We start from the raw sequence: 13,469 nt of genomic DNA on the forward strand, positions 1-13,469 counted from the left end.
ACTGCTAATGAGCCTTAGGCATGTTTGAATCAGATACCCCGTCAATTCAACGTCCACATGAACGCCATATGGCAACGTTTCCAAATGACAACTACGCCAGAGACTGTCCCTGTAGTAGCCCCCTACCAGTGACATCACATAGCCAGGACATATGGATGAGAAGCACGCATCATCGCCACAGGTTCGAGGCAGCAACTTTGACAGCCCAGACCATCCCTAGCAACATATCCATATCTGAAAGGACACTACGACGACTTCTACACATCCCTGGCATCCGCGCGAGGCGCCCAGCCAGGTCATTCCAGACGGCAAAACATCAACGTCAACATCTCCACTGGTGCACACAACACCAGCAGTCGACAGCACGTCAGTGAACAGGATTCTTCTCTGTGTCAATTTGCTTTTTTCAACAATCCGATGGCTGGAGACGTGTCAAAAGGTGTGATCTGTCACCAATTGATCTCGCCTGGGATGAAATGGTACGACCTTTGCAACGTCTTCCAAATCTTCGAAAACCGTTTCAGGAAATTCGACCTATCCTTCCTCAGATATGGAATGCCTTTTCCAGGCCTTTCTTCAAGGAAAGGGAGGATGTAATGCCTACATCAGTGCACAAGATGGAAACACTGGCTACTGACTGTAAACGTGCCTCTTACCTCTTGTGTAACATGACTCTTGTGTAACATAACTCTGTATGTCCTGATGCTCGTTTCCTATGTTCAGACAGTCTTTCCATGTGATATAACTCCATCCACGGCACGAAATTGTATTGACCGATTCTTTTTTCAATATGTGAAAATAACTTTGGAGTATGTTATATGAATTGATTTCTGTCTGACGATAATGAAGACATTGTTACTCGTCACGCTCTCCCAAATCCCGCCCATCTCGCCAAACATCAACCCACCAACTCACACAATGTTAAGGGGGGAAGCAATCTATGTACTTCTCAGAGACCATCAACGACATGCAGACGGAGTCTCCATTCCTTTGGGAAAAGCGTGTTATTCCAATGTAATCTTGTCTACCTTATGCGCTGACTTCTGACTTTTGTACCAAGGGATAGGGCAACTAAATTTAATCCTTCAAATTAAGCTTCACAAGTCCCTACTCTTTTAGCTTTTTATTGCTATAGATCAGGCTGCAGGTAACGATGTTCGCATAGTATCTTCATTGTACAGCATGAGGGAGTTATTCAGCTGTGTTTTACAACGCTTTGGTTTTCGGTTATCACAAAGCAGGTCAGCTATGTGTGGTAAAAAAACATATAAGTGAAAAAACACTTTCCATTTTCATGAGAAGTTTCTGCTGAAAGCGGAGTGGATTATACGATTCATGAGCAGGTGTTTATTAATTAGAGATGATACCAGGTGTCCGCGACGAGTGTAACAGAGACCTTAAATGTTTGGTCTTTGACGTTTACCACTTTGATGCAACCCACAATGCTGACAAAACCAACAATCCTAATCTGGGCGAATCTTGGATTTGAAACCCTTGAAGATCCGGGTAAGAATCGGTCTTGAACAATCCCTGCTTACCGTAAAAGGCGGATATGCTTGTCGTAAGAAGCGACTAACAGGATCGAGTGGTCAGGCTCGCTGACATGGTTGACTCGATTATTTACAGACGCCGTAGATTGATTTTTGCTGAGTGCAAAGTTAAACAACAAACAAACAACACTTGGATTAGAAAACAATATAGATACAGATGTCGATAATGATTGTGGTGTAGTTGACAACATTTATGTAGGCTCGGTCGCAAATTATTTTTCAAGCATTGTTTACATCCGACCATGCACATCAGCATATATGTAAGTCCTCCCCTTCGAGGGCGGTCAGGTAGCCGAGTGGTTAAAGCGTTCGCTCGTCACCCATGTCGGGAATCGAACACTGGTCTTCTGCGTGACGAGCGAACGCTTTAACCACTAGGCTACCCGACCGCCCCTCATAGACAGACTCATTGGTTCCCTCGGAGGTGGAGAAGAAGGAACCACCAGTGTAACGCCAAGCATATAGCTGTCATGCTGAGTGTGGCGTTAAACAACAAACAAACAAACCAAAACTTTGATCTACCTTTTATTGTGATTGTAATTTGCCATGGTCTCAATAGTTGACTTAATGGTTACTTTAACCTGATGTACTCATAGATAGGCTCATTGGTTCCCTCAGAGCTGGTGTAGAAGGAACCGCCAGTGTTACTCCAAGCAATGGCTGTACCATACCATTCTTGAAGGTAGGGGAACTTCACTCTGTTGTCGCTGTCACTCAGGACAGATTTCATCTTGGTCTCGTCCTCCACGTAGAAGTAGTAGACACGATCTTCCATCTTGAAAATAAAGCCTGTTCCATCAGGCGATATATCCGCACTTTTCGGACCTTCGTAGTAGGACCACAAGCCAACACTGAAAAGGTACCTCGCCCGTCCACCGACAATCTCATAAAAGGGGAATGAATCTTCCACAGAGTCCATGGTAAATATGCGTCCTGATGGAGACACCATCAGGGTTTCACAGTTACTTGTGTAGGAACTGAAAATAAACGAATGACAGTTAGAAGGTGTGTTGAAAGAGAAGAATGCTTATGTTAGTCGTGTATATGCCTTTTGCGACCGGTCGTCATATAGCTGGAATATTGCTGACAACAACAACAAAATTATGCGACCATTCATCTTTATCATGAGTCACTTCGGGGTAACTGTTGCGTTCCTCACGTCTTCATAAGTGAATCCCTTATTTCCTCACGCATCTTATTTTATATAAAACTCTGTCGTAAATAGTAAGAATTCTATGCACCTGAACGTATGGATGTATGTACCAGGGTAGGTACGAGGGTTGGCTGAAAATCCTAAGTAATGCGGATGTATAGTACACCCTTAACACCTTCCATGCTTACGGGTTGCATTTGAACCAAATACAGAACCATGCAGCATATTTCAGCAGGTATCAAACTGACTAGACATAATCGAAAATGGACAAAATTGGCCCCCAGTATTGACATGGTGTCAATGAGGTCCTTTCCTTTGCCACTGTTAAGACATGCGCAGTGGCGTTCAAGGGGATAAGAGAGAGCATCGAAGATGATCTCAGATCAGGAAGACCGCCAACTGCCACCACGAGGGGAACCATTGATAAAATGGGTGATGTGATAATTCTGAGGAATGAACTGGGCATGAGTAAGGTGAGTAGATATCTAGCTTTCACTCAGACCCTGAAAGATATGTACATTCAAAATTGGTATATTTCCTTATCAGTATCAAAGAAACTATAAGTTATTCCCTCTTTAAAACAGCTTCTGTGGAGAGTAATACTTATTAGATGTGACACTAAAAACATTTCGAATTGCACTTGCAAGATTCAGATGTGGTTTCACGCGAACCCTTTATTGAGACGGGACGATATATGGGGATCGTGAGAGAACACAGCATTTGTCAGTTTTGTGATTAAACACTGTAGAAAATGAATACCAGTTCTTCCTACTTTGCCCGTTGTTTGCTGAACCCAGAAAACAGTTCACTGATAAATATTATATCCGTTATCCAAGTCTACAGACACTTGTTACATTAATGTCAAGTAAGAGTGCATGACTGGGTGAGTTGGGTTTAACGCCGCTTTTAACATTATTCCAGTTATGTCACGGCGTGTCAGCTTAATGTGGGAGGAAAGCCCGAAGTGATGCAGGTCTTAGACGTTTACCACTTCGGTGAAACCCACGAGCACGGGTATGGTGCTGACAAACCTAGAAACATAATTGGGGCGAACCGGGATTCGAACCCACAATCATAGGTTTCTGGCGTGCCCAAGGGACGCAACTCTGCACAGATATCGCGGCGCCTTAGGCGACTGGGCCTCCCGTGTCCCCGTCAAGTAATAATGTAGTAATAACGAAAAAGCTGTCAATGTACATATTGCATGCTATGAAGCTAAGAAGTTCCAAATGTGTTACCTTATTAATGTATATACACCCATTTCTATATAACATGAACTATAGGCCTATGGCCTCTCTGTATTATGAATAAACACATATACGAGTAAGGTTTCAGCCGTTAACTTCCAAAGTGTTTGGACCTCAGAGGGGAATATTTTAAAAATAATACCTCCACCAACTCAGAGCATCATAGTTCAGAAAAGAATCAGAACTTTTCAGCCAACCCTCTGTTTGTACATACCTGATGAGGAGTCTGAATAGAACAAGCTTGTTGCATGGTACCCTAGTTTCCACGATTCTGAGATATTTAGTGAGTTACAACTTTTGTCAGAATTCTTACTCTGTAAATATGCTTTAAATATGTGTTTAGGTCCTATTTTTATACCTTATTCCTTCACATATCATCGATATCAACGCTTCATAGACACAGTACCGGTACATTCGAATTCAATCGTTTTCTTTGTAGAGATCGGTCGGCACAAACTTTTGTTAGCAATGTTCATAATAATGAGATTCGGACTGTGCCGTTGATGAGATATTCCTCCCACAATGCCTTGACAGCAATCAGCAATGTTTCAGCTTTATAATGACGAAAACGTTAATATAAAGAAATTAACACTCACTCAACGAAAGGCAAAGAGGCCTCGATTTAAGATGAGTGAGTGAGTGAGTTTGATTTTACGCCGCCTTTAGCATTATTCCAGCAATATCACGGCGGGGGACACCAGAAATGGGCTTCACACATTGTACCCATGTCGGGAATCGAACCCGGGTCTTCGGCGTGACGAGCGAACGCTTTAACCACTAGGCTACCCGACCGCCCCCGATTTAAGATGAAATATCAAACGCCAACCAGAGAGAATAACCAATGTCGATCATCTGATGAAACAAATTCCATTAGCCGTAAAAGGCAAAACAGCCGTGAAATTTATAACCAGTTACAATATTGTTCGATTCTTGACCATCAATATATATGTGCTGAACTTGTTACCTGAAGGAAGTTGTCTCGACGTCTGTGACAACCTGATCTGCTGAGATATCCTCTGGCTCCTTAAATTTATATAATTTGTTGACAGGTCCGCTCCCTGAACTGCCAGCATCTAAGATGTAGATACAATGATCCCCATTGCCATTGGAACATGGACCACATGCCATGTCCTCCCAGTCCACGTTGGCTACATTCAGAGTAATTTTGGAAATGATTTGGCCATGGTTCTTGATGTCAATGGCGTAAACCCATCCTTTTCCACTTGAGCCGTCATTGATATAGTACAGTACACCCGGATGTACCCGACTGGCGCATAAACCGGAGGCGTGGTCTCCCTCGTAGTTTCTGAAGTAACCTGCGTACATACGACTTGTGAATTCTGAAATAAAATAATTATTGAAGTGGGAATATGAACTTGGTAGATGGTGAACACAAGATTTGTCTCTGTACTTATTTAATAAGCACGTTTTGTGACAGAAAAAGTAAAGCTGTTCAGGGACGTACAACTTATTGCACCATACATGACTTTTCATATTATTGGGGTCCTTGGCTTTCCGAAGAAAATACAGCAACATATATATTAGCGAATGCTTTACCCACAGGGCCACCACCCAACCCCTTGTAAATATTGGAGCCTAATATGATTCATCTCACAAATCTAGAAGCGGAAAGGAGGTTTCAGTAAAAGACGTAAAAGTGAGTGAGTGAGTATGTTTTTACGCCGCTTTTAGCAATATTCCAGCAATATCACGGCGGGGGACACCGGAAATGGGCTTCACACATTGTACCCATGTCGGGAATCGAACCCGGGTTTTCGGCGTGACGATCGAACGTTTTAACCAATAGGCTACCCGACCGCCCCACATATATAATGGAATCGATATTATTAAAAAGTAAGTTTTACATAAACGTCAATATAAGTTTGTCTTTGTGTTTTTGTCAAAGATGTTCGAAGGTCTTAGTGGGCACCTGATGATAATCATATTTGTTCATTGCATTAAAATTTACATTTAATAGCTTGTTTATTCGCAATCATTGGTGCGCTGACAATTTGAAATGGTGTTTTATATGATTAACATTTCATTGTTAGGGAGTGAGTATGGTTTTACGCCGCTTTTAGCAATATTCCAGGCATATCACGGCGGGGGACACCAGGAATGGGCTTCAAACATTGTATCCATGTCGGGAATCGAACCCGGGCCCTCGGCGTGACGAGCGAACGCTTTAACCAATAGGCTACCCCACCGCCCCACATATATAATGGAAACGATATTATTAAAAAGTAAAAAAGTTTTAAATAAACGTCAATATATTTTTGTCTTTGTGTTTTTGTCAAAGATGTTCGAAGGTCTTAGTGGGCACCTAATGATAATCATATTTGTTCATTGCATAAAATTTACATTTAATAGCTTGTTTATTCGCAATCATTGGTGCGCTGACAATTTGAAATGGTGTTTTATATGATTAACATTGCATTGTTTACGTAAAGACATTTAAATTCAAGAACCTTTTCCTTTTCAAGAAGTCACAGGGGTACATCAGGGCTGTTTAGAGAGGTCACGCCGATGACCAGGGTTCTTGGTGTACCCGATGTGATGCTAAAAGCAATGCTGATCACTCTGGAACAGCAAGGCTCTTAAAAACTAATTTGACTTGGGTGTTTTTTTAAAGTTATTTAAATCGAACAAAATATTATTAAAATTGTGAGAAAAAAGTGTATCATCATTAATGTGTACTATGTCATCAATTCATTAACATGTTCATATAGAAGCACTGATGTTTTTGCCTGTATCATAATTATAATTATAATTAATGTAACGTATTCCATTCAAGTCTTTCACACCGGTATTTCTACTGCCTCTACCACTGTCGTAGTTACTGCCCCGAATAATAATAATGTACTCATCTGCTGTTGCTACTCGTTTCTGCTACTGCTAATACAAACCGTTTGGTTTTATACATATTAGGAAGGGTTGTTTTGAATATTTTATTTATGGCAACCAGTTTCATGAGAATAATGAGGGAGTGAGTTGGTTTTAACGCCGCTTTTAACAGTATTACAGTTATATCGCGGCGTATCTGCTTAATGTGGAGGATAGCCCGAAGTGATCAGAAGTGAAGGTCTCAGACGTTTACTACTTCAGTGAAACCCACGAGCACGGGCATGGAGCTGACAAACCTTGAAACATAATTGGGGCGAACCGGGATTCGAACCCACAATCATAGGTTTCTGGCGTGCCCAAGGGACGCAACTCTGCATAAAGCGAATCGCGGCCCCTTAGACGACTGGGCCACCCGTGCCCCCTGAGAATAATGAAGGTGAGGATTTCGAAAGTACAAATGCATAGACAACATTGTGCTTAGAGTGTTCAATGATAAACATAGAGAGAGACCCTGTATACAAACATGCATAATAAGAATATCAGTTTAGCCCCAAAGGAAACAGAAAATTGGAAAAAAATCATTATCAATATCACAAGTTTAACAAGTTCAGTTCGTAATGGAATGAAATCTAATTCTGTTTACGTTTGTTTGTTGGTTGGTTTGCGCCGCACTCAGCAATTTTCCAGCCACATGACGGCGGTCTGTAAATAATCGAGTCTGGACCAGACAATCCAGTGATTGACACCATGAGCATCGATCCGCGCAATTGGGATACGATGACACGCATCAACCAAGTCAGTGAGCCTGACCGATTCCGTTAGTTGCCTCTTACGACAAGCATAGTCGCCTTTTACAGCAAGCATGGGTTGCTGAAGAGATATTCTACCCCGGATCTTCACGGGTCCGAATTGTAACTTAATTTGGACGAAGTCTAATCTGAATGTAACTATGTTATAAGATGAAGTTACAAAATATCAGTTGACCAACACAATTATGTGAGTGAGTGAGTTGGGTTTAACGCGTCTTTCACAGTATTCCAGTTATATCACGGCGTGTCAGCTTAATGTGGGAGGAAAGCCCGAAGTGATGCAGGTCTCAGACGTTTACAACACAGCATGGGTATGGTGCTGACAAACCTAGAAACATAATAGGGGCGAACCGGGATTCGAACCCACAATCACAGGTTTCTGGCGTGTCCAAGGGACGCAATTAGACACAGCGCCGTGGAAGATTGGGTCACATAATTTTAAAGATAATCTGAACTTTATCCCCGTACTCTCACCTTCTGCTCTACCTGTGAATACCGTTTGTTCTGCCTCTGCGGAATCTGGTGTAGTTGTAGTTGTAGTCGTAGTTGCAGATGTAGGGTTGTTAGTTACCTGCGAAGTTGGAAATCCAGTATCCTTTAACGCCTCCAATTCTTCAACTGCCGCGGTAATGTTGGCTAAAGCTTCATCCCATATGTCCATCCTCTCTTGGTTCTGAGCATTCTTCTCCTCTCGAGAAACAACGGTTGGTGCTTCGAGTTTGAAATTTTGGAAGTCTATAGCCGAATGACTTTCACCTATAATCAACGGAAGCATCGCCAAAGCAAGAAAAGGACTCATTTTTGAGCCTGGGTTACTCGGGCAATGGTTCGAGAACTTAACAAGAAAGGCCTTTTATGGTCAATCCAGATGGGTAGTGTGAAATGAAATCTCGTCAGGTGGATTAGTGTTGTGATCTCGTCAGGGGGATTAGTGTTGTTGATAACAATCTATATGTTAACCTTATATGTATATTGTCTATTATCTCTCATGCATATCTCACTTATCTTGATGGTGAATGTTGTGAGTAGTCAACTGGTACATCTGACCACGCAAACAGATACAGATCTTACTGGACCCTCTTGACAGGGGGCGCGTGGAATGTTGTACTCTGTTCACGAGTCGTCTTCCCACACTTCGCTTTCGGTGAAGTTAATACTACTACTAATAATTTACAATTCATTATGGGAGGGCGTGGTTTGATTAACGTTGGGGCTCTTCATGATAGAATTGTTTTGTGCACTTTTGCACACATTTATTTGTCTGACGATCCTCTTGTGAAGCATGTCAGGGTGAAAACAAGGCATTCCACAGTTTCCGTAAACGAGCCAAGGATGTGGGACGTAACTTCAGTGTCACTGTTGATTTTGTTGATGGTTCTGTACTGCTAGACGGGACAGATATGAGTATCAACCAAGTGAAGTGCCATGTCAAATCGGCCCAGACTCAGTTTTTCAAGGAGAGGCTATCTGAACAACCACTGCATCGAGTCGGTGTGTTGAGGAGATCAGCAACCCTGAAGAGTCCTCGCTTGGATGAAGTCGGCTGGCCTGGAAAGTGATGCAGAAAACTTTCTGTTTGCTGCTCAGGACCAGTCACTTCCCACTCGAAACCGTCAATGCGTGATTTTGCATCAAAATGTAAATATGAAATGTAGATTATGTTATGAATTTAATGCGACTGTCAAACACATTGTCGGTGGATGCCCAGCTTTGGCACAAACACAGTTTCTTGAGCGACATGATGGAGTGGCTCGATCATTTTATTACCGTCTTCGCCATGCTTGGGGTTTTGACACAGAGGTCCATCCATGGTACGACCCGGAATATGGTGAGGGCGTCATGGAAAATGATAAATACAAAATTCTTTGGAATAGGCCCATTTACAGGCTCAGACCTATACAGACCTACAAACCTGATCTTGTCCTTTTTGATACATCCAATGAAATCATTTATATTATTGAATTTTCTGTCCCTTTTGACATAAATGTGATGGACAAGATACTGGAAAAATATGGCAAATATGCAGACCTCGCTTTCGAAATGTCACGCTTGCATCCCAAGTGCCAAGTTGTTCGACCCCCCATTGTTCTTGGTGCCTAAGGTTTGGTACCCCCCAATCTGTTGACTGACATTGGGAGAGTACCCGGATTTGCAATCAGAAATACAGCTCTTCTGACAATCTGGGTAATGCAGAAGGCTGCAGTGTTGGGGGGTCTTATACCATGCATAAACAGCTGCCTCTTTGGGGTTATGCCACTTCGTCCTTCCTTTGATTCATAACCATATAACGCATACACTAGCTGTAAGATCTATTCATGTTTTATCCTATGACTACGATGCAATAATAATCCTATTGTAAATAACATAACAATTATCCATGAACTTAATATTCTGGTTTCATTTCCTTAAAATCACGTTTTTATTTCTCGAAATTGCTAGATTTAGCAACCTGAGGAAAATTTCCTCATACGCTCCTTTAATTATTATTATCTCTTTACTTCATTGAATAGTGAAAATGCACTTGTCACACTCTAAGAACAATATATCTGCAAGCACTCTGGACCTGTGCAATAATGAATAGCATTGTGGCGTATTCTAGTTTCACATGCTATCACGGTGGGGAGGCAGTAAGTGAATGTTCTAATTGTACCAGTGATGCTTTGGGCTACATGGAATCGAAATTGAGGACATGAAAGACATTCCCTCAGAATAAGTAGTATGATAACATGTGCCTATACTTGTATGGACCCGTGAAGATCCGGGTTAGAATCGGTCTTCAGCCACCCATGCTTGCCGTTAGAGACGACTATGCTTGTCGTAAGAGGCGATTAATTGAATCGGTCCCCAATTGCATGGATCGATGCTCATGATATTAATCACTGGATTGTCTGGTCCAGACTCGTTTATTTACAGACCGCCGTCATATAGCTGGAATATTGCTGAGTGCGGCGTAAAACAACAAACCAACCATATTTGTATGTTCGGAGAGTCTTGTAGTCCTTCAACTTTGCGGTTGGATGTGGGCTTCACCCTGACACAACTTCCTTAGTGAATCACCTGCACCTATACTTCTGGTTATGTCTTCTCACCTGCGATAAATTTGTTTGTTTGTTTGTTATTTAACGCCGCACACAGCAATATTCCAGCTATATGGCGACGGTCTGTAAATAATTGAGTCTGGACCAGACAATCCAGTGATTGAAATCATGAACATCGATCCACGCAATTGTGAAACTTGGCATAAGACAGGATGTCCCCCAACTCCCCCTCCCCCATTTTCCAAGAGTATTTTGGTTTTGGTTTGGTGTTGTTTAACGCCGCAATCAGCAATATTCCAGCTATATGACGTCGCTCCGTAAATAATCGAGTCTGGTCCAGACAATCCAGTGATTAATATCATGAGAATCTATCCACGCAATTAGGATACGATGACATGCATCAACCAAGTCAGCGAGCCTGACCACCCTATCCCGTTAGTCGCCTCTTACGACAAGCATAGTCGCTTGTTACGGCAAGTATGGTTGCTAAAGACCTATTCTACCACGGATCTTCACGAATCCTTCTCCAAGAGTTTGAACTGGTCAGTCCCTATCGAGGATTAATACATAACAAGAGTTTTAACGACACATATATCACGCGACTGCGGTATTGTGTAATGCAAGTTCAATTCAATTGTCTTATTTCGAGGGCTGCACGACATTACCGGTATACCGGGTAAACCGCAATACGAAATTGAAATAATTTCGTATCGCAATACGTTTGTGATGTACCGGTATACAGACAATGATTATATGTTTTCAAATTTAACTTGCGTAAAACAACTGATATTGTCAGTCGTTTTACCTACGATGTCATTGTGATGAAACTGCACGAACAGCTCTTTGATTAACCATTACAAGCTTACGTTACCACTAACACTGGACCCATATACATAAATAGACAAGGTACCTCGCTCGCCACATTGGCCGAAGTTGAAATCGGCTGTATCGTTTAAATAAAATGCAAATGTATGCATGTCATGTTGAAAATACCTCCCTCCCTCCCTCCACATACGCCCTGCTAGCCACAAACCTTCAGTTCGTGCATTTCATTACCTATAGCCTAATTTTATCAGGTGATTTTATCGAAGTAGTGGCTCGGATCGCGGATGTAAATAACAATCTCCGCACTCAATGGGGGCGAGCCCTCTGATTGGTCAATATCACAATGCGCGTTTCTTGTGATTCCATGGAGCGCGGACCAATCACAGCAATCGATGCCTTTAAGCGCGGAGACTTCCGTAACAGGCCTGTGGTTGTTACCTCCCTTGATTTGTTTAGACATGGCGGACAGGGACTATGCAGACTTCGAAGTTGTTTGTAACAAACGCGCTTAAGCCGACATTTGGCGACATTTCGGCTTAAAAAAGCTAAAATATAATGGAAAGTTCGAAGAAATTTAACGTTAGTGTAAAATACGCGGGGGAACGAGCAATTTGTCCACGCACATGCGTAGGCACCATCCAGCAATGCTTTCGACTTCGGTAGACAGAAGCCAGAAGACTGTCACTGCAGACAAAACAACAGTGTCTTCTTCTCCTACCTTTATGCTTGCATCGTCTCAGCCCACAATTTCTCATGTTTTTACAAGCAGCAAAATGTACCCAAATAACTCACACCAAGCCGAGCTGCAAAATGAAAAGGTAGTCAGGTATATTATCAACGGACTGCGACCGTACAGTGTTGTGGACTCCCCTGAATTTCGAGACCTTATCCAATGTCTTGACCCACGGTATAAATTACCATCGAGGACGACCTTTGCTGAGAGGATTATTCCTAATATGTACAAGAATGTGAAACGAAAAGTTGCTGAAAAACTGTCTGAAGCTGAACAGGTATTTTAATATATTTTTAAATCTAAATAAGTCTAATTTAAAAATACCTAAAATAAATAATTAAGTTATCTTAAAAGTTGAAATAATTACTTTTTAATCTAAAATTCATTAATTTGTAAATTATCAGAATAAGCACAGCTTGTGAAATGAATTAATGTTTATCACCATTTATTAAACATTAACTGTTTGTTAAATTAAAATGTTACAAACTGAATTACAGGTTGCCTTTACTACAGATGGATGGACTTCTTGTGCCACAGACAGTTACCTGACTATTACATCTTGCCACTTAAGTGTTAACTGGGAGATCATCAACTTTGCTCTGCAAACAAGGGTTCTAAATAAAAGTCACACAGGTAAATTGTTAGCTTTTTTATTTAACAATCAGAATTCGGAATTTTTTGTTCAAAGATTATTGATTCAAAATAGGGAACTATTAAAACTACTACCAAACTAATTTTAAATCACAAATGTGAAATATATGTGGGGGAGTAAATTAAAACGAATATCATTAATAATAAATGACATATTGACATATTGAGTTCAACATAAAATTAAGATAATTATTTAGTTTACTTTTCAGCTTTGAATCAGTTCTGTATGTTCCCTGCCTGGCCCATACCATAAACTTAGCTGTACACAAATCACTGAAAGTCAAGAGAGTGTCCCATGTCCTGGCGAAGATCCGTCGCATAGTAGCGTTCTTCCACAGAAGTCCAAAGGCAAGTGCAATGTTGAAGGACAAAGTGTTTCTCCTGTCACTACCTTGCCATGATCTTATAATTGATGTTGTAACACGCTGGAATAGCGCCTATGACATGATGACAAGATTCCAAGAATTGCAGTGTGATGTTCTTACAGTGCTGATGGACAAAGTAGTGTTCAAATGCAAAGGTGATTTGGTCACATTGTTAGATGAAACTCGACTGACAGAGGATGTGATACAGTTCTTGAAGCCAATGAAGGACATGACCACAATGCTATGTACAGAGA

The 13,469-nt window shown here is 41.5% G+C and overlaps 1 protein-coding gene across 1 annotated transcript; it reads right to left on the bottom strand.

Annotated features, from left to right (window-relative positions):
• Positions 1-2,062: 2,062 nt before the first annotated feature.
• On the bottom strand, positions 2,063-8,466 carry LOC124130969. The gene is made up of 3 exons (XM_046494023.2): positions 8,078-8,466; positions 4,915-5,290; positions 2,063-2,527 (listed from the first exon to the last, which is right to left on the bottom strand). The coding sequence occupies exons 1-3, from the start codon at positions 8,400-8,402 to the stop codon at positions 2,122-2,124; spliced, it is 1,107 nt and encodes a 368-aa protein (XP_046349979.1). The 5' UTR covers positions 8,403-8,466; the 3' UTR covers positions 2,063-2,121.
• Between the last annotated feature and the right edge of the window lie 5,003 nt (positions 8,467-13,469).

This window comes from Haliotis rufescens, unplaced genomic scaffold (assembly GCF_023055435.1).
Source record: "Haliotis rufescens isolate VD_foot unplaced genomic scaffold, xgHalRufe1.0.p SCAF_9, whole genome shotgun sequence".
Classification (NCBI taxonomy): domain Eukaryota; kingdom Metazoa; phylum Mollusca; class Gastropoda; order Lepetellida; family Haliotidae; genus Haliotis; species Haliotis rufescens.

Coding starts and splice junctions, on each gene's coding strand:
- LOC124130969 (XM_046494023.2), bottom strand. CDS start 8,402: ATGAGTCCTTTTCTTGCTTTGGCGATGCTTCCGTTGATTATAGGTGAA. Junction 5,291..8,077: donor ATTCACAGGTAGAGCAGAAG/GTGAGAGTACGG, acceptor ATTTTATTTCAG/AATTCACAAGTCGTATGTAC. Junction 2,528..4,914: donor GTCGAGACAACTTCCTTCAG/GTAACAAGTTCA, acceptor GTTTATTTTCAG/TTCCTACACAAGTAACTGTG.